At 39.1% G+C, this 22,833-nt stretch overlaps 1 protein-coding gene across 1 annotated transcript in view; it reads left to right on the top strand.

Annotated features, from left to right (window-relative positions):
- Positions 1-22,833, top strand: part of usp43a (ubiquitin specific peptidase 43a) — a 123,022-nt gene that overhangs the window by 56,693 nt on the left and 43,496 nt on the right. Inside the window, exons 5-7 of the mRNA XM_005469983.4 lie at positions 5,921-6,056; positions 10,109-10,253; positions 21,378-21,543. Of these exons, the coding sequence (XP_005470040.1) occupies positions 5,921-6,056; positions 10,109-10,253; positions 21,378-21,543 (447 nt within the window). The remainder of the gene's footprint in view (positions 1-5,920; positions 6,057-10,108; positions 10,254-21,377; positions 21,544-22,833) is intronic.

Genomic DNA, 22,833 nt, shown 5'->3' with positions numbered 1-22,833 from the left:
TTATCCAAAAATGACCACGCAGCAGCACACATTGCAAAATCGGTTGACTTTAGGTTATACAGTAGTGGGTACAACACTGAAGATTTTGTCCTATGCTATTCATATGCGATCTCTCTTTTTCACAAAAAAGCATCTAAAAAGACATGAAATATGCTGGAGTCTGAAAGGCAGCGTACACCCTGGACAGGTTGCCAGTGTATCTCAGTGTATCACAGAGAGACAGATAACCATTTACAGTCACATTCAAGGTCAGTTTTGAATCATCAGTTAACATGTTACAGGTTAAATTAGGTTAATGCATTAATACATTCCAGGCTTTTGCAGCTTCTCAGTTTGCCTTTCACTGCACAATGAATCTTCTTATTTTCAGGAATGCAGATGTCACTCTTCTGCATCTTCTCTGCATCCACCAAGCAAACTCCAAACTCATTTTTGCAGCTCAGACACTCACGGTCTTGTGACAGTATGCAGCCTGTTCCTGCAGTTGCCATAGCCTAGCACACAGAGAAATTCATTCAGGTTCAGCTTGAACTTACTGCTGGCCAAACATTGACCTGACACACACACACATATGCATGCACACACACAGTGGCCTCATTGCACCGTCCTGCTGCAGCAGTATCCCAGCTGAATGCTGATAAGTCTGAGACCCCTAGAGAGACAGAAGGGTCTGGCTGCCAGCATGGCATCAAGGCCTGGGTGCTGTAGATAGCGCCAGTATGGCAGAGAGAATGAGAAAAGCAGAATGGGAATGTTTTCAGCCGATCACCTAACTTTACAATATTTAACCTTGAGCAGTCTTGGCATCATTGTTACCAAACTTATTGTTCTTCAATTTAAAATAGTCAAAAAAGTTCTAAACACAAATCTGTCACATGACTTCTACTGTGCAGCCATCACTGGGGCCTTTCTGTGTGAAGTCTGTAGATTCTCCTTTTGCCTGTGTGAATTTTTGTGAAGTCCCAAGACGTGTATTTTAGGTTAGCTTATTATTCTTAAGTGGCTGTAGTTGTAGATATGAGTTTTCATTAGGTATCTGTCATATGGATAGCCTCTAACAGGACAAAGGCTGCATAGATGTATAGAATATTTGATTGGATGAAGCCTGTTTCTCATTTTGTAATTGTACAAGTGCTTGTTCTTTAACAAAACTGTATGTAATAACTATAATGACTGAAACAAGGTGTGAAAATCATGAGTGGATAAGCAACTCCCAAATTACAACCTGATGCACTTCCTGTTACATAAGAGAAAAAGGCTGTGACAGACAGACTGGAAAACAGACTGAAGCGATACTTTGAAATACACAGGAGTAAACTAAACATCAGCAGGCTATAGCAGGTCTCATAATGCATTTAATGCTGTCATAAACATTGCTTTCTTTGAATTGACTTGTAATAGTATTTTTTTGGTATTACAAATCTCACACACTGATCAGTTCTTATCAAACTGTATCTTGCTGTTCCAGTTATTAATTTCTAGGGGAATATCAAGTGGCACAGATATTTTATTTTTGACAAAGATACACTATCATAATGCAGGACTGCAGGTGGGAACATGAAAAACATGAGCCGTGCTACAGATATAAAGCTTTTGTAGCTCCACAGGTAGATGCATGAAGTGTGATGAAACACCCCAAGTGAAATCACTGAAGTCTGCATTATTTGGGGCTGGGAGTAGTTGTGAATAATGCAAGCAACAGGTTTTGCCAACAAAAATAAACAAATGAATGAAAAAATAACCCTCATTTTGCTGCAGTTTGTCTTTAAATCCTGTTTTATCCTGTTTTTTAAAAAGAAAAACAGCCAAATTCAGTAGCGCTATAGGAGAGATTGGCTCTCTTTTAAAATGTTTGTCTTGCTCTAATGTCTTAAGTTATGTAAGAACAACTGCAACCACCATTAAATGCAAAAGGGAAAATGTAAGTGCTGTGCTTTGGTGACAACCACGTTTGCTTAAAAGGTCATTTGCGAGTGGAAACCTTTTCCCGATCAATTCATACAAGTCTGTCAACGTCTATGCAGTGTGGGTGCCAGAGTAGTGGGGACATGTGACTCCAGTCACTTAGGTATTCAATACAAAATTAAATTAAATAAAAATACAAAGTGGATTCATACTCTTGCTTATGTCGTTTTGTTTGCACTTGCACGCTTGGTTGACCAAACAGAAATTATAAATTGAAATACACTTGAAGACCCACTTAATTTACCCTTAGAATAGTACTACAAGCGTCAATCATATGATAATAAACATATGAAAAGGGGCACCTAAATTATGCGCTTAATTACAACCATAAACAGATAGTATGCTCATAGAGAAATGTGCAAAAATATCCATCTTTGATTCCAGAGGCAAAAAGAAAAGAGACTATTTGTAGTTAAATGAAGGACTGTCTTGCTGTGAGGCAACAGCACTAACCATCACACCATTGTGCTGGCCTTTTTTTCATTACCATACTAACTTGATTTAACATATAGTTGTAAAAGGATATTGGGCATCAGAATTCAGCTGAGAGACCACAGTGACCTTTTTGGATGGGCACTGACCTCCAAGGCATGTGTGCAACACTGATGCTGTCTATGTGAACAGACCATGCTCACAGACTTTTAACAGACAATGCACAATAGTAACACTACTATACATGTTAATGCGATAGAAATAATGATTTCAAGCAAGCACTTTCTGCAAAAAGGAAAAAAAGTTCATGCTCATAGCACATGTAGGCATCTAAACTGGGAAAGCACTGCAGCAAAATAGGCATGCTCAAGAAAATAACTATAAATATCATTTATATATCTAGCATCGAGCTTAAGAGCACTTTGAATGTTTCTGAGTTCTGTGCGCTTGTTGCGGTTCACAGGTTGTTGTTTAATCGAGACTATCAGACTCTAAACCCACAGAGAGCTAGGATGCTTCAAAAAGACTGCTTTGTAGGATGACATCTCCATTTCCCATTCGTCTCGAGTGTCATCCCACACTTCTCATCTCATCTTGGAGTAACATAAACAAAACAACTGCTCAGATACTCCGCCATCTGCTCTGTCAGCATCCCTACTGCTAACACTTTATTCACCTGAATAATGCATGACGAGAAACAGGAAGTGGAGGTGTCAGCGATTACACTACCTTCTTTCCAAATGGGATGGCGTAACTTTACTTTCACTCCTCGCTTTGAGTTTTCCTCTTTACTCTGTAATAATCAGTAGCAAACAAACACTCAACAGCAAAGCACAGTACAAAACCATGAAGGGATTCCTAAATGTCTTCTGTATTTTAGATTTTCCCTTATCATTTTAACCCTCTCCTGGAAATGTTTTAACGATACGCAATGAAAACAAAGCCTCAGCATTTATTGGTAATTTTGTGTCAATTCATTAATAATTACCGCTTCATATGTAATTTTTAATAAGATTTTTATGGCTGTGCAAATTTGCTCCTGTGACCATGTGTCAGAAAAAAATCTATTGATGCTTGATAGTGACACCCACACCTTAAATAAACTGTTTTTTGGTCATTTTTAAATTTTGAAAGTGGTTTGGTTGCAAAGCTAAGTGGCCATATTGTACAGTAGAAGGATAAAACTATTTTATTTAAACGATTTAACCTACATCTTACATTGTGTGTTTTAGATTAGATTAGATTATGTTATGGCCCATCTAGGGATGGCCAGACCACAACATGAGGGTGACCCATCCTTGTCAGACCCCAAGCAGCCACATCACACAATTGGTACAGTTTGATAATGATTTATTTACACTAAGTTGATTGGTTATGTTTGTTGACACCATAAAGGAGCTGGTTATAGCTTCGGGGTGGACTTAATGCCAAAACTTACCTAATCAAAAGAATCAAACCAAATGACAACAGCTTGCTTCACTCATTAAAAAAAACAGGAGAAAACTATAATCAGACAGAAAGGCAGTCCACCCCTGGACATTCCTGTATATGGTGAACAGCATTGGGCATGTTTCCAAAGGTCTGCTGGTTGGGATGAGCCGAGGATGAATGAATGGGAGTCCATGGCGGTGTCATCATATAAGTCAGGGGTGTCGAACTCCAGGCTTCGAGGGCCGGTGCCCTGCAGGTTTTATGACCCTGGGTCAACACACCTGAATCAAATGATTAGTTCATTTCCAGGCCTCTGGAGCGCTTCAAGACAGGAGGAGTTGAGGAGGTCATTTAAACATTTAAATTAGCTGTGTTGGATCAAGGACACATCTAAAACCTGCAGGACACCGGCCCTCGAGGCCTGGAGTTCAAAACCTGGGATATATGTCATCTCCAGCTCGTTAGCCAATCCATATGGTCCGTCCTCTGGATCCACCAATCACGGAGAGGCACCTGCACACTGGGATTTGCATATTAGACAACAATACAACAGCAGTCGTAACAATTACATTAGATTAGAGTCGCCTTTAATGTCTCCTTTGGGAGAAATGAATATTTGACAAATGACAGAAACACGACATATAAGATAGCACAGATACAAACACACAGTCACAGCTGCACTTTTTACCATTCAGTAACTGATCATGACACTAAAAAAACTATTTAACTTGCAGTATGACACCATAAATCTTATTCCTTTACTCTTTATAAAGGATGCAATTTATATCATCAGTGATTTTCAGCGATTTTCAAGCTCTGCTTTTCGAGTATCTCCTGCAGGGAAGATGGAGGAGAATGCTAATTATTCCAGGCATTTTAATCGAGTTTTGAATTCATGATCTGAGCTTTGCAGAAAGGTTACCAAACCAGGTAGAAATGCCGAAACAGCATTAACCGTCCCATGGACCTTAAACATTCTTACAAGAATGCAAGCGTTGACTGTTTCATGAGCATACATGCTCCACATGATGAATCCAGTTCATCATAAATTGGAGTTCCATACAGTTTTAAAAGCTGCAACCCAAAATGTGTGGGTGAAGCCATAAAGTTGCTCTGTATGTTGCACGTGTTGCTTGAGCTACTTAACTTAGGTCTTAACTTCTTCAGATGTCACTAGAAAAAGAAAGACTTTGTTATCAGGTAATGAATTAGTTAATGATGAATAGGGATTCTCGAGAGCAAAGATATAGATAAGTAGAGAGGGTAGGACAGTTAGACCCAGTAACCTATCAGGGCTTTTTTTTCTAGTCGTCCATCCGTTTTCTCAGTTTTTGGATCAGACTGACTCCTGTTGTTTTGGTTTTTTTTCTTTTTGTCCCAATCCACCCCAAACCCACCCCGCAATCATTTTCACCCCTTGATTCTTCCCAGAAAGTGTTCATATTGCTGTAAAACGGACATGTCCCAGCATACAGCCGCTTCCTGAGGGACCTGCAGGGGTTGCTCAGCTTGCCCAGTCATGCATAAATCTGGACAAACACTAGGGAGAAATGAAACCCTTCGGAGGTGAAATCTGACGAGTTAAATCATAGGAGATATTAAATGAGATGCAGACAAAGTGATGTTTTATGCTCATGAAATTAGATTTGATATAACAGTGTCAGAGGAAATCTTTTCCCTGAACTGATTAGATATTAAACAGCTCAACGGTGTAATTCATTTTTTATTGAAGGTTTTATTTTGCTGTTTGATACCTGGAGTTCATGAAGACCCAGCTATCCCCAAAAACGTCTCTTTAACGCACCAACGTGTTTTTGTTGCCCCCGGCGTTTTTGAATGCTGCACAGTTGGATTAGTCAGTTTCCAGTTACGATTTATATGTACGTGTCTTTACTCACACTATGTGAGAAAGACATGTGTGTATCTGCATACAAATATATTGTATAAATAACTCAGCGTGCCAGAGTTTAAAATATGTAATAATACTGCTGTGTTCATGAGCATGTATTGATCTTTTCCAGTGTGCTCTACCATTTCTTTCCTTACAGAAAAACACACTCACACCCTTTATTCCTCTTTTTTTATCTCACAGGCCAATGTGTGTGACGTTGGTGTTCAACACAAAGGGTCAGAGGCATCTGCGAGTGGGGCTGGCTGTACCGCTGTTTGGCTCCCTGTCCAGTCTGAGAGCTTTGGTAGCAGCAGAGGGCAACATCTCTCCTGACCAGGTACTTACACAGCCTACAGAGTGTACAGAAGCAGTGGATTACACTGATCAAGACTATGTTGCATTGTGGCCCCGTGAGAGTTCCCAATGACTAAATAATAAATAATAAGCCTCCTTCTCTACCCAAGCAGAGACATTAAAAAAACAAAACAAAAGAAAGATAACCTGTACTGGACCCACTTTTGAGACTTTTAGCTGCTATTGTATTCATATTGTATAGATTATTAGGTTGCTTAAAACTATCTTTAAGTGAATATGATCAGTTCAGAGGTGAATCCAAGAACTCAGTGAGAGGAACAAAAAGCAAGATTTTATTTTTAAAAAAAGGATTGCCACGGTTCTCGGAAACTTCAAAGGAAGTAACAAAGAAAAAAACGAAGCCAAATGTGATAACGTAGGCACTGGGTATACAACAATACACGCAGGAACACAGAAAAATAGACTCAAAAGGTAAACAGACAAAGGACAAATGGGGCACACAATTACAAAGGAGGGAAAAGAGTAGAAAGTAAAATTAGAACATGCCTCTTTTTTATTTCCCAAGCTGCAAATCTTTAATTTTTGTCTTTGACTCCTGTCCACGTGTCCTAGTCCCTCCCACCAGAGACGTGAGGGGATGAGGTCAGAAAGACACACAAAGAATGTGGAGTCAAAGCAGCATTTCTAAAATCTGGTACTGTTCTGAGAACTCTCATTTGAACATTTAATGCTGAATTCAATGTCAATTAAATGTGTCGTTCGCTGCAACTGCATCATAATTTATTTTTTAATTAATAACTCGACTGCTGCTGTATTTTATAATTTCAAAAGTCACAGTGCTAATGACATTTTTTAATATTTAAGACAAGTTTTAAATTCACATCATGGCACACCTTGACAAAACATTATACCTTAATCAAACAGAAAAAGTGAGAGAATGTTTGATCATTTCAGGTAACTGAAACAGTGTATGCCTGCCATGGATGAGTTGTTTAAAGAGTCCTCCTTCTCCCTTGGATTGATTATTCAACCTATCTGTCACATTTCTTTTACATTGTAGGTAGAAATAGGTAGAAATACTTCCTCCTCCAGCAAGCCTTCCCTGTCCTCTGTTGCCCTTTTCCAAAAATAGGAAGTTTGTGGTGTCCGTGGCCTCAAATGTGGGGAAAGTGCTCTGCTTTTGTTTTAATAACATGTATGATTTTGTAGCAATGGTATAGTGAACATAATGCATCGCTGTTTGTCATATTCCCTGGTAAGTGTACCACAAACAAGTGGATAATTTGTATGTGCACAGTGCAAACAAAGGACGTCCCATTTAGCAATGAGTAAAGTAGATCTACATTCAGCCGGGGAGCTGTGAAAATTTGACATTGTCTTTTGGAAGAAGTAAAATTATTTAATAGCAGTTTAGCTAATAAAACATAACTTGATAAATGATCTGCTTTTTGCTCCTGTTTTGTGTTTGTGGGGTATGTTTTGCTTCTAATCGTAGGGTTAATGAGTAAAATTGTAAGCAGAAATCATTTCTCTAGCTGTGTGCGTCTGTACTCTTCACTAAATGCACACACTTGCAGCTGAATGTCACCAATATGTGAAAATGTCAAAGGAAAAGTTCCAGAGGTATGTGTTCATCAGTCATTGCCCTGTCCTAAAACAGATGATGAATGTTGTTGGCTTTGCTGAAGCTGGGTCCATAGCAGCAAGAGAGCAGCACACACTCAAACAGTCCTCATCAAGACAGAAGTGAAGTGCAATACACTCACATTGTGTACTGTTTGTCAGCTTGTTGGTTGACTGATTTTGTAAGTGCGGTTGCACCGCAAGATACAGGAGATGGGTGTGGCCTGAACAATCAGTACTTAGTGGAGGGTTCAGTATATTGTATTTCTAATGTGTATGTAAACCAGTCTGAGTTATCTTAACTGTTGCACAAATATATTTTTATATATTTTTTATTGGTGCGGTTTGGTGTATATCATCAGGCAGACAAAGGGCAGAACAGCTGAACTATAACAGATGAAGACAAAGTAAATACAAAATGAAATAAAATAAAGTAAAATAAAATTGTAACATTGTGATCATTTCTGTGGTTTTGACAAAAGGAAATTTAAAGACAGATGGATTCCCATTCAGAGGGGATTCAAAGTGCTTAGATTAACATGCAGGCAATTATTCCCTCTTTTTTTGTCCAATGCAGCTGCCTCCCTTTGGATGATTATTGCCTGTAATATGGCTCAGTGTCCCATCCATGCAATTAAACTCGTTAGACATCATGAGAAAATATACAATGTGCACTGTGCAGGACAGACATGGGAAGGATGAAGCCAGAAAGAGGCTCCATATCTGAAGTTTAATTTCCAAAAAGAACAAAAGTACCATTAATATGAGTTAAACATGAAAGTGCTGTTTGTTTTTTAGCAGCGAGTGCGTCGTTTACTTTGTGTGAGACACTGACAAGAAAGTGAATCAGATGCAATCCTCTTTAATAGCAGTGGGATGATTAAGGACATTTAGTTGAGCTGCATTCGACAGATCAAGTAATTAGCCCTTATCCTTACTCTTTTTTTCTTGTAAAACTGAAAAGTGCTTTTTAAAAAAAGCTTCTGATGAAGTATAAATTTCACATTATGGCTTCAGCTTAGTCCTTTTTTGAGGGTGTCTTCTTCTCCTCATTCTGGCGCGCTGAGCAGTAATGACACTCTTCACCGGCCCTTGATGGTGTAGGGCAGCAAAACTCCCACTAGTTCTTGATAGTACTCCAACAGCTTTTAGTTATTGAAAAAGCCAATAATACTTCAGAAACACACTTCACACAGTAAAGATTTTGCTTCATTAAAAATCTGTGTTGTCTTCTGTGTTAGCTATGTGAAAGCCTGGTGACTGAATGGCAGATCAGATAAAGATATACAGATTATTGCAGGGCTGACACATAGAGGAAGCCAAACACTTACACCTATAGGTAATGCATGGGGTTAGGTAATTCACCACTTAACCTAACCCCATGCATCTCTTTGGACTGTGGAAGCTGGAGTACCCGAAGAGTCAATACGGGAAAACATGGAAACTCCACACAGAAAGGCACCCCTTTGGATTCAAACCCAGGACCTTCTTGTTGTGAGGTTACATTTCTAACCACTGCACCGCTACCTTGGACAAACATGGGAAAAAAATACACAAGCATCCACACCAAAGTATCGGCAGGTGCTGGGCTGAGAATAAATCGACACACACATCATTCACTGCATCACAGCAGCTGTAAGATTTCAAGGACTGCTTTGAGCTGTGCATCACTGAGTATCTGTTGCATCGCACAACAAAGGCGCCTCTTTGGTGTTTGCCTATATTTGATGACTGTGGAGTGACATGATGTCAGTAGAAATTCTCCTCATTGCAATATTTTGATTTTGACTGGGCATCATCTCGCCATGATCATGTGATGATGTTTTAACATCAGTGTTGTTTGTTGGGACTGAATTAAAAAAGAAAAAGTGTACATATTTAACTGAGTATTGTATTTAGACTTCAGGCACTTCATCATCATCATTTTGCTCTGTCAGCAGTGTCATGACACTCTTTACTGCATGCATGGTTAGATACGAGCAACAAGACATAGAAAATCTCACGTGTTAAAGGTGGTAAAGGTTCTTGGCAGGAGTCAAGCTAAGTAAGCTACAATCATGTGGCTCATCCAACCACAACTAACTATCCAGTTTGTACTTCAGTGATTAAATCCATAAAACAGTGACAAAGGTGAGTTGCAGTGTCATTCAAGCTCCTGAACATTGAACTAGGAAATCCACATCTCTGATAACATAGAAACACATTTTACTACTTATAGCCTCTTTGCAGATGCTTGTATCGTCACGGTTTGTCCTGATGTTTTAGTCACAAAGTGTAATCTCTCTCTATACCTGATCAGCAGTATTACTCAGTGTGTGTGTTTATTCCTTTATTTTCAGGTCCGAAACATTCTTGCAGGAAACAGAAAGAAATGAGCTGTGCAAACACTGTATGAGGCACATTTGTAGAAACAAACATGTATAATGTTTCTCCCTCTTCCTGTCTGTCTAGGTCATCCTGGTGGAGTTGTATTCCACGGGGTTCCAGCGTTCCTTCTCAGATGAAGAAGACCTGACTGCAATTGCTGATAGCGATGTTGTCTATGCCTTCCAGGCTCCTTCACTCTCCAGTCGTGGAGGCTCCGCACAACACTCAGGTAACCATGGCAACAGGCTGTCCATCAAAGGCACTGCAGACACTGACTTCCCACACTCATTTGGCAATTTATCTTTTTTTCTTCATTTCCAATTTTCTTTTTGTCAGCCTCCCTCGGTCCTTTTGATTAACTTTTATTCACACTAATTCGCACTTACACTTGTAACCGTTTTTCACTTCCACCGAGTCCTCATGTTTCATTAACCATCGTGTTTTTCAAAAGCTGAAACTTTACTTTGTTGAGGAGAGGGTCACTGTCTGCAGGGTGTTTTGTATTCTTCCTTTCATTCTGTTTCTCTATGCATGATAGCATCTAAACAAATGAAATGACATGTCACGTCCGAATGGCAACATAATTTAAATAGAAACTTTGAGTATTGTCTTATCTTATTGTTCGCACACAAATTAAATTATTGTACCTAGGATGTTGAGTGTCGCAGATCATGGCAAGAACAAATTCTTGCCATTTAAGGTAACACTTAAGAGAGGGGCTTCTTATATTCTTGCTCACCCATTCTTGCTTGTTTTCCTTCCGAGGAAGGCTAAAAAATATAAGCAGTCTCCTCAAGGAATGTGTCTGTCTCATAAAGGAATTGCAGGTAGAAAGCTGAGTCAGCCTTGGATAATTACTCATCTTCTAAAACTCATATCATCGACATATGAAGCTTCTAAATGCACATCTTAGGTGAGGCTGAGAGCAAATAATGTCTTGCACTGCTTTCATCTGTTTTACTTGTACAGAGAAGTGGTGGAAAAATTCATATTCAGTATTTTTCCATGTGCTCATTTCATTAGTCAATTTCTAAAGCCATTTTCTGTTAGGTTTTATCAGAATTAGTTGCCTCCACGTAGGAGGTTATGTTTTTGGTAGCGTTTGCATGTCCCCTTCAAAGTAAATTCTGCACAGAGAGCGAGCTGCTGCAGGTTTGCGCTCTCGAAGCGCTTCTTGCTTAGGATGATTCCCGCAGCTGTCCTTGTAGCAAGTAATCCACTCTAGATGCTAGTGGAAGTACTCTATGGGGTTTAGGTAAGGAAGCTGCCTGGACAGGTTACGTAGGAGGCAGGAAACTCATTCACAAACAGAGATCACAGGGGAATTTTAGTTGTGCTTCTCACCTATTGGTAGAATCTGGGATCACATTTGTATTAATGAACTGGCAGGTTAAAGAGTAGCTAATATTCGATATGACGTGCTTTTGCATTTCATTTGCACCTCTGTTGAATGATGTATAGCATGTACAAAAGTTCAGAGATGCAGTCTATGTGTGAAAACGCCTCGTGTCTCTGAAGCTAGAAGCCTGAGGTGTGACACCTCAGGATCTACTATCCTGAGGTGTCACACTCACCAACCCTGAAATAAACCTTTTTTCTTCAGTTTTCTCAGAACATCTTTCCAAAGGTGCATCCTCACTTCACTGGTCATGTGGCACAGCCAAGCTTGCCCTTCTCAGTCGCAGCACCTCACCCCGAAAATGACAACTCCGGACTTAAAACCAGCACCTGCCACTGACCCCACAACTTACTTTAAGAGAACAGCTTCTTGTTAACCAACAACAAAGCCTTTATGAGAGATTTTGTTACCCCTGGAAAAAGAATGACATCAATAATTTATTTCAGAGCTCAAAGTGCTCATGAAAAATTAAGACTCTTCACTTTCTCAACAGGAGGCCTTTGTATTGTCACTTCGCAGTCAAAACAATGTCACAATACTGGGAGAGGGCGCAGGCATACAGTGTGTTTTCACACACAGTTGCATAGGAACACAAGCGTTTGTCAAAAACACATTCACACGTTTCCATCCCTTCCGAGGACATTAGGTTATTTCCTGGACTCTGAGAAAATCCCTAAAGACCCTAACCTTTAGTCTAACTTTAAAACCTAAAGTTTTCACTCTGAAATCTATTATTTTATGGAAATCTAAAGGTTTTACTACACAACAAAGTCACACACAGCGCTACTGTAGAAGTCAATTAATGGATCTATTAGAATTACACTGGGGACTCTGCTAAATATATGACCCTTGAGGTGAAGCAGTACACTAAGTACAAACCTATATATGCAGGCATGCACCTGTAATGAATCACACATAATTATTCTGTGTCAAAGTCACTTTTGTTCTTGTGAACATCTGATGAAAATGATAAATTGTCATGCCTCATAATCACAGCAGATCTAGGTCCATAGTCAAGGATGTCGTAGCTCTATTCATTGGAATGTAAGCCAAGTCTTAGCATGTATTGCATTAATTTACACACTCATTGCCATGTAGACCTCGGCATGATATTGTGGATATAACACATGATGTATGGATCTTTAATTTCTTCTTGTCAGTTGTTAGAAAAAGCATTTTTACATTAATAATATAAGGACAGTTTTTATTTGGAGAATAATTCAATTTTATTATCTGAAGCACAGAGGGAAGGTGTGGAGTGTTTCAAGTCAAGCTGCTGGTGCATAGTACATTAATCTTCATCACAGTAGGTATAACCTTCGAGAATTAAACTGTACTGTTGTTCGTGGCTTATTGAAACTTAAACAAACAGTGTTACAACTAAATAAAAGAGTTAAACGTAGATATTTTATATTATGTTGAGATTTCAGATTATCATTCAGCTCCAGTGGCAAGTGTTGATACATATCCAGATATGGAGATCGCTAAGAGAAAGGGTGAAGGGGAGTGAAGGTAGCAAAATTGCTCAGCAGGACTCATGCAGGTTTTTAACCAGTAGGTATTACTGAAGAAGAAGAAAGAAGAAAGTCATACTCAAATGAAATAGCAGGGATTGCTATGAGGGAAATGGAGTGTAATTTTATACAGAATCTTTCCATGCAAGCCACATTTTTTATTTATTTAGTTATTCATTATTTTGAGCAGAGCTCTGATATTGCTGCTGTCTGTCATGTAGTTTGTTTTGCAGTTTGTGTGGAAATGTGAAGCCCAGCGAGAAGCAAACAGATGACTGTATAGAAAGCCTTTAGGACTGAATGCAATGAATAGCTTACTCACATAACAACCTCCTCCGGAGGTCCGAGATTTGTTTCCTTCCAAGAGATGCAAATTTGTTTGGCATGTTCATGTATGAATTCCACTTTTATCAGATACTTTAATTGGGATCAGGTCTCACATGGCAGGAGTAGGAGCAGAAAAACAATAGTTTTTGGGACTCGGTACAAAATTGAAAAATAATTTATTTATGAGATTGTGAGCGAGTTGTGGTAGATGATCAGAATTGGAGAATGGGTTTGCTTGTCTTCTCTTATTTGTGTCAACTCTCAGTAAGAATGTGCCAGCCTCACTAATGCATGTGTTCATGATGAAACAGACACCACAAGCATATCCCATCGCTTCAGGTTTAATCTTTGATTTACAGAAATGATAAATGAAACTGTTTTGTGGCATGTAAGAGCAGCTAATTTTCCCAGATCATCTGTGACCAAATTGGATTTGAACACCAACAATAATTGTCACAGAGTATAGACTTTATTGCCAAGGTTATTAAACGTGAAACCAGCAGTGCAACGGCTCAAAAAGCTTATTTCATGTCTCATTTTCTTGACTAATTTGTTTCAGTTGGCGGAAATTTATGCGGAACTTATGTTATTGCTTATGTTTTACTGGAATACTGACACATACAAATTTGCACAGGCATAAACGCAGTTACCTATATGGTGTATTCTCAGGAGTCTCTATCTCGCGGTCGTGTTTCTGACAGCTGTAGGATGACTTATAGCAAAGTTATATGGTGCAGCTCAGAATAGCGCTACCTTTTCATGGTGGAAGCAAGGCAAGCAAACATGGACTGAAAATGTGCTTTCACAGCACACAGTGGCACAGGATAATAAACACTTAATAAGGCAAATTACCGCACAGCAGATTCCCGACGTGCAGTCACAAATACAGATGATTATTTTCTTCTTTACCTCTGCAACACGGAAAATTATATATTTGCCATGACAACCTTGCTGCTTTACAAATGTGAGAAAGATAACTCTCTAACCATGTTTTCTAACAGATGTCAGTATGACAATTGCAATACATTGTCAGCATGCATCCCTCAGATATGCTTTGACCCCCATGCCACCCTGTACAGTATAAACGGATGAATGAAAAATGGGAGGGGGGAGCATGTTTAAAGCACACAGGACTGTGTTGGTCAGTCTGATATGGTCAATATATATATAGTTTTTATTGTTGGAAATGCAGTCCCACTTTTTATCTCTCAGTCAGCGTCTGTGTGTGTTGAATTGTTCAACTCATGGATGTATAACTCTAACTGGTCTATAAGGATATTTCATCTGTTTTTTCCACACCAACACACCCCCTCGTGTTTTATAACACAGTTTCTATTTTAGGTCTGAACAAAATGTAAACAGAATAAGTGTCTGCAGACATACTGGAAGGCTCTGTGAGAGTATCTGCTCAAAATTTGGAGACAATATTTTAACACTTGTTCAGATATTTTAGTCTGGACGAAAGTGAAGGATCAGCTGTTTCACGGTTAGGTTTACCCACCTGAGTAGGCACTGAGGAGTTTTTTTGTGACTCTGGGTGGAAAAAGTGTGATATTTTTAGTTTTTTAGGTAAATAACTTGTTTTTGAATAGGCTCCATTAGCCACTGACTCCTTCCTTGTCCTTTTCCAACATCCCCCCCCACATTTCCTCTTTGTGGGAAAACAAGGGTAATTAGGATGCTAATGATGAAGGTACAAAGGCCCAAAAGCTCTCTCTCCTCTATCATCATTATAAATATATGAATAATGAATAGCCCTTCATGTAACAGCAAGACAAAAAAAAAGGGATAGAGAGCCTAAATTTCAACATCAAGAAAAGTAACCGTGTTTAGTGGAGAGCAGTTTGGGAAGGATTTCTTTCTGGCTGTGTGCGCGAATGTGCTGGGCTGGATTTTTTCAACTTTATCAGTAAACGTTCTGGGGTATATTGAATCAAAACTGCTCCATAGTACAGTAATGAGGTTTTGCAGCAGCAGGAGGCCTCTCGGTAGAAAACACTGAAAAATCAATTAGGTCTAAAGCGCCACAATATCGTCCTATTTCAGCCTTAACAGTCTGGGCAATTTGCACATAAATAGAGTGATGGGAAAGGGAGAGAGTAGTCCAGGTTTGAGCTAGGTGCAGGGCGGCAAGTGTTGCACTATGGCTGTCCGGCTGGGCTTTATTAAAAAGAGAATCCCCTGGATTATACACACTGGTCTTATTTATGTAGTCGGCACATTAGATTGAAAATCCAACAATATCAGTATTATCACAATATTTAATTGGGTCAAACAAATGGTAGATTAAGAAGTTGAGACAGAAAGAGACAATAAAGTAAACAGATGCAGCTTTAAAAACAGAAATGACTGGTAACTCCACTAATGGTGACTTCCTTCTATTTTGATACAAAAATAAAAGTAGTATAAAAACATGAATATAAATAAAGTAAAATTTTTTATTTCAAATGGTGTGCTCTGTTTAAATTTGTGTACTATAATTAAATATTAACTATAATTTTGATATGATGAGACAAATTATTGTACGTGTGCAGAGCTGAGATGTATGTGCTTATGAACACATACATAAATAGACTCACACTGAGACAAAGACATCACACATGCAAATTAAATGCTGCCAAGTACATATTCCTTCCAGTTCCATTAAGCGGTTACAGGCCGCCTAAAGCGAACTAAGTGCAGAAAAGCAAATATATTCCAGGAAGATTCATCAGGGAACTCGTGGCCCTCCAATAGGATTCATCATTTAAAATAACCTGAAGAGAATGGAGGCAAAAAGAAATTTCATGTGTCTACAGTCACTGCCCTGATCACCACAACTGCCTCTGGAAAGTGTTCTTAACTCATGTGGGAAATAAGAGCTACACTCATCTCAGCAGCCTTATTAAGAAGAACACAAACAGTGCATAAATGCCTGCATAAAAGCTGGCTTCAATGCTTCATCTTCCCACAAGCATGTTGAAACATCTAGTGTACAATGAACTCAGAACACATCTTAATTATGTTTAAGTAACCAGTCAGCAGGGCAGAAAAGACGTCTTCTGTTTATGTTCTGTTTTTATGGATGTTTGGCAAAAGAGGGCTCGCTCATGTTGTTCGATTTATTGATATTCCTGTTCACATGGCAGCAACTCAGTGCATTTAGGCATGTAGATGAACACAACTATCTCTGGGCTTTACAGAGAAAGGTCCAAAAAGAGATTCTAATCAATGAGCCAGAGTTCTCAGTCTTATAGATGCCAGAGGTCAGACAGTGGCCAGGCTGCTTCAAGCTGATAAGAAGACAACAGTGATTCAAATAACCACTCGTTATTACCAAAGTATGCAGAAGAGCATCTCTGAATGCACAACACGTCCAGCAGAAGACCATACCGGGTGCCACTCCTGTCAGCTAAGAACAAAAACCGAGACTAAAATTCGCACGGGCTCAGCAAAATTGAACAATAGAAGATTGGAAAAACGTTGGCTGCTCTGATGAGTCTCAATTTCTGCTGAGACAGTTTCGTGTAAACAAAATAAAAACATAAATCCATGCTACCTTGTATCAGTGATTCAGACTGGTGGCCACAGTGTAATAGAGTGGGAGATAGATATTTTCATGTCATACTTACTCACAGCTCACCTGTGTATCGTTGCTGACTATTTGCGTCACAGATGTGCAGCTGATAAACCTTTTGCAACTGACTGACGCCATAATTTCAACATGGTCTTTGAGGAATGTTTCCAGCACCTTGTTGAATCTGCACGACAAAAATGAAGGCATTTCCAAAGAGGGTCCAGTCTGCTACTAGTGAGATTAAATTAATGAAGTGTCTGGTGAGTGTAGAATAAGATAAGGATTGTCCTTAACAGAACAAAATGCAGAAAAAGATACTTTGGGCTATTTGGAAATTACGTCATCACGAAGTTTGTGCAGCAGAGTGTGCTCCGACTGCACCGTTTCATATACCGTCCTCTTTACTGTCTGCACCACATGTAGCAGAGTATGCATCGCGCAAAGCTGGTTGAGTTTCAGACATGATGTAATTAAGTGCAAAGAAGAATTGCAGCTTTGTTGCTCGCATGTGTTGTTCCTCTTAATGGGGTTTGTGCGGTGGCCACTCTTGACACAACGTTGTGCCTTCCTGCTGTATATGACAGACGGTTAAATGGATGCATTTAAGGGAAGGAACATAGAGAAGAGAGGAAAAAATAGGGCAGCATCAGGTGTGTTCAGTTCCTCCTGTGCAGCTTGCCTAATCTGTAATTTTGCTCTTGGCATGAGGCTCAGCTGCTTTGCTCTCATCTGAGCCATTGTGTGGTCAGATGGGTGTTTGCTGCCAAGACCTCAGATTTGCTCAAGACTGTAAGGTAACAGGTTTACCTGGATATTTTTGGTTGGGTATGTGGATTGTGCTGACATGTGTCCCTGATCTGTCCCATGCACTGCTTGGAAGGAGTGTCTTTTCTCATCATTTATGTGCCGGAGTGTTCACCCAGGCTTTGGTTTAGTCTGTACTGCACACACGGCCTTATTGTTACACTCCAGCAATGAGCAGAAATTGACTTGTCTGAAACATTTCATCTGTGAATTGAATTTTGCAAAGTAATGGGATGATCAAGGGCACATTTCCAGCAAATGCTGACTCAAATCCTCTGTAGATACTAGGAGCAGCACTGTAGGGTTTCACTTTTAAATGCCATCTTAACCATCTTAAAGATATTTGTGTTCACCAGCTACAAACCACACTGTAACACGGTTACCAGATACCATCATTTAGCATTGGTTTTCCAGACTTTGATGTAAAAGTTTAAGCTTGCATATGTCTGCATGAAAACAAACTGCAGTTAGGCTGTGTTAAAGCTTACAGTAAGGAAAAGTAACATACTTTATAAAAGACTGCTTTGTCCTCCCAGGTATAACAATCTCTCCTTCACCCATCTCACAGGTCTAAAAAACTCTCAATAATCTCCTGATGTGGCAATTACCACTTTTTTATCCTTCATTACCTGACTCTTCTTTGTAGCTGAGGGCTGATTCATCCCTAACATTCGGATGATGGAGACTTTTTAGGGAGAGAAAGAAAAATAGATACTGACAATGATAAGTAGAGTAGCAGTGAGAGAGTATAAGATAAGAAAAAAAAGGAAAAATTAAAGGATGGCGAGTGAAGACGAGAATGAATGCCGGAGGACGCACCGAGTCTTCTGCAGGACTGAGTTGTTTAATTAATGTTGCCGTACACACCACCTCCATTCCCAAGAGCAGTTTCTGTTTCTGTTTTTGTTTCTTTCACCTCATAATCCTCTTTTTCTGTATCTCTGTCTCTTTTTCCACTTTGTTCAGTTGCATCCACTTCAGTCTCAGTGTTTATCTTTTAATTACAAAGAGCAGATTACAAGGAGAATTTTACAGCAGCCATGACATTGTTGCAATAACAACAACCACTTAATGTGGGTCGACCTGATAGCCGGTTGGTAATGAGAATGGTACCACATACACCCTGGCATCTTAAACAAAGAGTTACTGGTTTGATTCCCTTGTTCTTTCCCCATATTTCCTCTCTCTCTATGTTCCCGTTATTATTATAACATCAGAAATAAGTCAGTACATGAGAAGCCATACAGTGCTCCACTTGTCGAGTGTCTCTCCCACCTGAAGTCTTTGCTTGGAAATCACTCTTTACAAATGGCAAACGACTCTTCTTTCCTTTTGGTCTGGACACTCTTCCCACTCTCACAGTCTCTCCTTTCCTTTCCACTCTGATATCTCCCACTCCTCCCACTTTCTACTCCACAAAAACCTCTTTCTCTTCATGGGTCTGCTCTATCCATCTCAATAAGGGATAGATGAAGGTGTGAGAATAAGGACATATTACTTTCTGATTTTAAAAGTGCTTTTTGCTCTGGTCCTCTCAGTAGCAAGAGTTATTTTTTCCTCTGTCTCTAATTGTTTGATAGTAATAATTCTTAACATCTTAAAAATTGTTTTAGAATTTAAATGATGCGGTTTTGTAGCTTTTATTTCAAAAAAATTTACTTAATTAGACATGAATTAGAAGTCTGAGATGTGTTGTGTTTTTGCAGACTTTTCCTTTCTCATTTCAAAAAGAAGTTCTTTCACTGAGCTCTTTTTGTACGCCTTATTAGTCTCCCTTCTCGCTTTTTTGGTGGCACTTTATCTTAGCTTTACATGTATTCACGCTTGCTTTGCTTAGATTTCTTTTATGCAGAGGTGGGAAATAAAGAGCTACAAAACCTTGTTCCTGTAGAGTTTTCATATATCTGTATTTTACTTGACTATTTAAATTTTCAGACAACTTTTTACTTTTATTCTCTACATTTAAACTTATATATCTTTGCTCCTTAAATTTTCATAACAGGTTCATTACTTCAGGTTTAACGGATTTGAGGGGAGTTGTTGATTATTTTGCATCACCGTTAGGTTCAAACTAAGTTAAACATCAAATTTATGCATCATTTATCACACTGTACAACTTAAACCCCTTGTTTAAGTTGTATAGTGCGATAAAAAGGAGTAACAAGAGTAACGTGGCAAGTAATTTCAAACACACAAACTGTATCTGTGCAGTTTGTAACACAATGTGTTCAATTCAGTTTTATTTATATAGCACCAAAGCACAAAATCATATGACAATGCACTAAGTATTATAAGGTAAACACCCTACAGCAATGTGTTTCTCTAAAAGTACAGTTTCTGTATTTCCCAGAGACAGAAGAGAAGCTCACTTTCAGAGGTAGAGAAAAATGTAAGACAGAGATGACCCGGGTATTATTTTCTTGTCATATTTAATAGGACATGAAGTTCACTTAGCTTTGCACAAACATAGCTTGTAGAAGTGTCCTCCAACGCGATACTTTTTACTGTTCTACTATTAGTACATTTTAGAGCCTGCACTTTATCACTTTTACTTGAGTAAAAAGACTGAATTAGTACTTCAACTTTTACAAGAGTATTCTGTAAAACAATTATTTGTACTTCTACTTAGGTGATGAATGTTTGCCTTTTGCCACCTCTGCATTTATGTGTGGTGTGTGTGTGTGTGCACGTGTGTGTAAGTGTGTGTGTGTCTGTGTGTGTTTGTTGAAAGTTGAAGCTGAAACATGGCAGTGATTAATTGCATGGTTGAGATCAAACAAGCACAGTTTAATTAAATCCTCTGATAGTGTCAAAGTTTATGTTTCCTAGGAGTCAAGAGGTTGAACCCTCTGTGTCCCCTTCCACTATTACTCAACATTAATCACAGCACCGTGTTTTTCTTGTAAGTGCGAGCGATACGACATGCAGCTTCTTTTACAGCTGCTAGGGGTAAATAAAAGAAATTTTACCATAATGGAGATTTTTAAAGATCATTTTGGAAGAAAGTGTAAACATGTCACATTAAATGGTGGTGTTTGCACAACAGTTTTTCATTCACAAACTCAATGTTTTGTTTTTTTTCATCCCTGGTTCATTTCAGTTGTTCCTAAGACTGGGCACAACTTTGGTTAGAGTAACCAATGATGCGATCCTATCATGAGATGTTGCTTGTTGCTGGTAAAAATATAATAAGCAGTTCCTTGACACTCAATATTCTGCCCTTTGGCCTGTTCACAACTTTTATAGAGAGAATTTTTGGGCCAAGGGGTTGAGTGTGTTTGGCATAATCAAACGATGATCTCTGACTCACATCGGAGGAGAATCAGCACCTACAAGCCCGAGGCCATGTTTCTCATCAGAAAAGGGTGGACTGCTTAAGTAGTATGCAATAAGTCTCCGCCTTAAAAGGAGGATTCTAAGTATTGTGGGGTCTTGGGGGTAGGGTTGGGCATCTCCAACCTGTCATTCATTGTTCAAAGAAAGAGATGCAGAGATTTCATGCATTATAATATGATAAGAAGCAATTTTAAAAAAACACATATCCATTGGTGAGCTGTAGCCAATGACTTTGATGATTCGTCACCAAGCAGCACAACTTAAGTGAGAGGGAGAGAAAGATTGGCTGATGGATTGTCCCGGCATTCGCAGTGACATGGCAATATAGTGATTGTGAACAGCTAGCTTCATAAAGACCATGACAAATGTAATTGTGCCGTGTTAAACAGTTCTCCCTGCTTCCTCTGTTATGATCAGGGTATCACCACAGCCTCCCTTCCTCCCCCTACGCCTTCATGGCTGGACCTGATGGTCAGAGGTTACCTCCATCTGGCACCCTCTCCTCTGAGTATCTGAACCAGGGTAACTCCAAGGTCCTCCTCCTCATCTGCAACACAGCTGGATCTGCCTCGCAAGCTGTCAGGTGAGCTGTTGTCATTGTCATTATTATCCATTTAATTTGTATCTCTTTAACTCAGATAAGCAGTTTATTTAACAATTATGGCTTCTTCTAGAATTTTTTGAGCACAGAAGAACCAAGTGTAAAGATATCTAAGGTAACCTAGATATCTTTTATGCATTTTAAGGACGTACCATCCTGCATTTGTCAGACTGTGTTTTAGACCTTGATCACACAGAGGCAGACACTTCTCTTGCTCTGCTGTGTCTTAAATAGATTTTGTCGTTTATTCTTTTTCTTTAGTCCTGCTGTGTTATTTCAGCATCAACATCTAACTCCTGTTTGACTTTGACCTGTATGTCTGTTACGTGAATTCCCCAGACTCAACAGGGTTTTTTTTTTTAGATTTGTGCAGCTAAAACATACATTCAACTCAATAGTGTTGAAACTAGAGGCCAAGTTAAACAATGTGGTCAAATCAAACCCTCTGACCTGTGAAAAAATCAATTAGGTCCATGTGCTTATCACTGCTTAGCATCTGCAATGTGCCGCATCTGATGTATAGATTTCAGCAGCATCACAAATGGAAGAAACAATGGAAGAAGCTGACTGGAAGCTTGTATTTGTTTGGGGTTAAACATCCCATAGTTACTGCACAGCATTACAAAATCAGAGAATCAAAACTTTTGATAAATTTTACCTGACAATATCGTCACTGAGAAGGTAAATAAAACGATATGTGACCCAGACTTTTACAAGACAAAGGAAATTTCGAGCCTTACTTTAAACTGAGCAAAGATTTATTGGCTTACACGGGAATGTTTTGCAGTTACTGTTTTACTAAAACGAGTCCTTGCAAAGGCAGATTGGATGGGGCTTACAGTGCAAAAAAGCATTCACATTGCTGTTATTAGTACTTTTAAATTTATAACCCTCTCTCCACTGGGGATCAATAAGTCTAACCTGTTATTGACACAAGGCAAGACAGATTTATTTTACTCTCCTGTGATCTAGTTTCAGTCATCATGTGCGCTTTGGGATTTGATCTTATAGCTCCACAAATCCATGTAGAGACGTTACTGAAAGGCTTGATAATGTCAGGGTCTGACATTTGAAGACTCATCCGTCCACATGCCACCTGACTTGTCTGTGCTGCTACAATAAATGTCTGAGTGTCTCTGTGCAGCCATCTATTCCCAAAATGATCTGGAAAAAGCAATATATCTACAGATGTTTAATTATTTCCTTATTAAAATGCCATAGTGGAATTTCGCTGCATACTATAATAGAGTCATGTGGATACCCGAACAGTCC

The sequence above is a fragment of the Oreochromis niloticus genome, linkage group LG6 (genome assembly GCF_001858045.2).
Source record: "Oreochromis niloticus isolate F11D_XX linkage group LG6, O_niloticus_UMD_NMBU, whole genome shotgun sequence".
Classification (NCBI taxonomy): Eukaryota; Metazoa; Chordata; class Actinopteri; order Cichliformes; family Cichlidae; genus Oreochromis; species Oreochromis niloticus.
The sequence above is the reverse complement of the archived record's forward strand: the minus strand, read 5'-3'. Positions and strand labels throughout refer to the sequence as shown.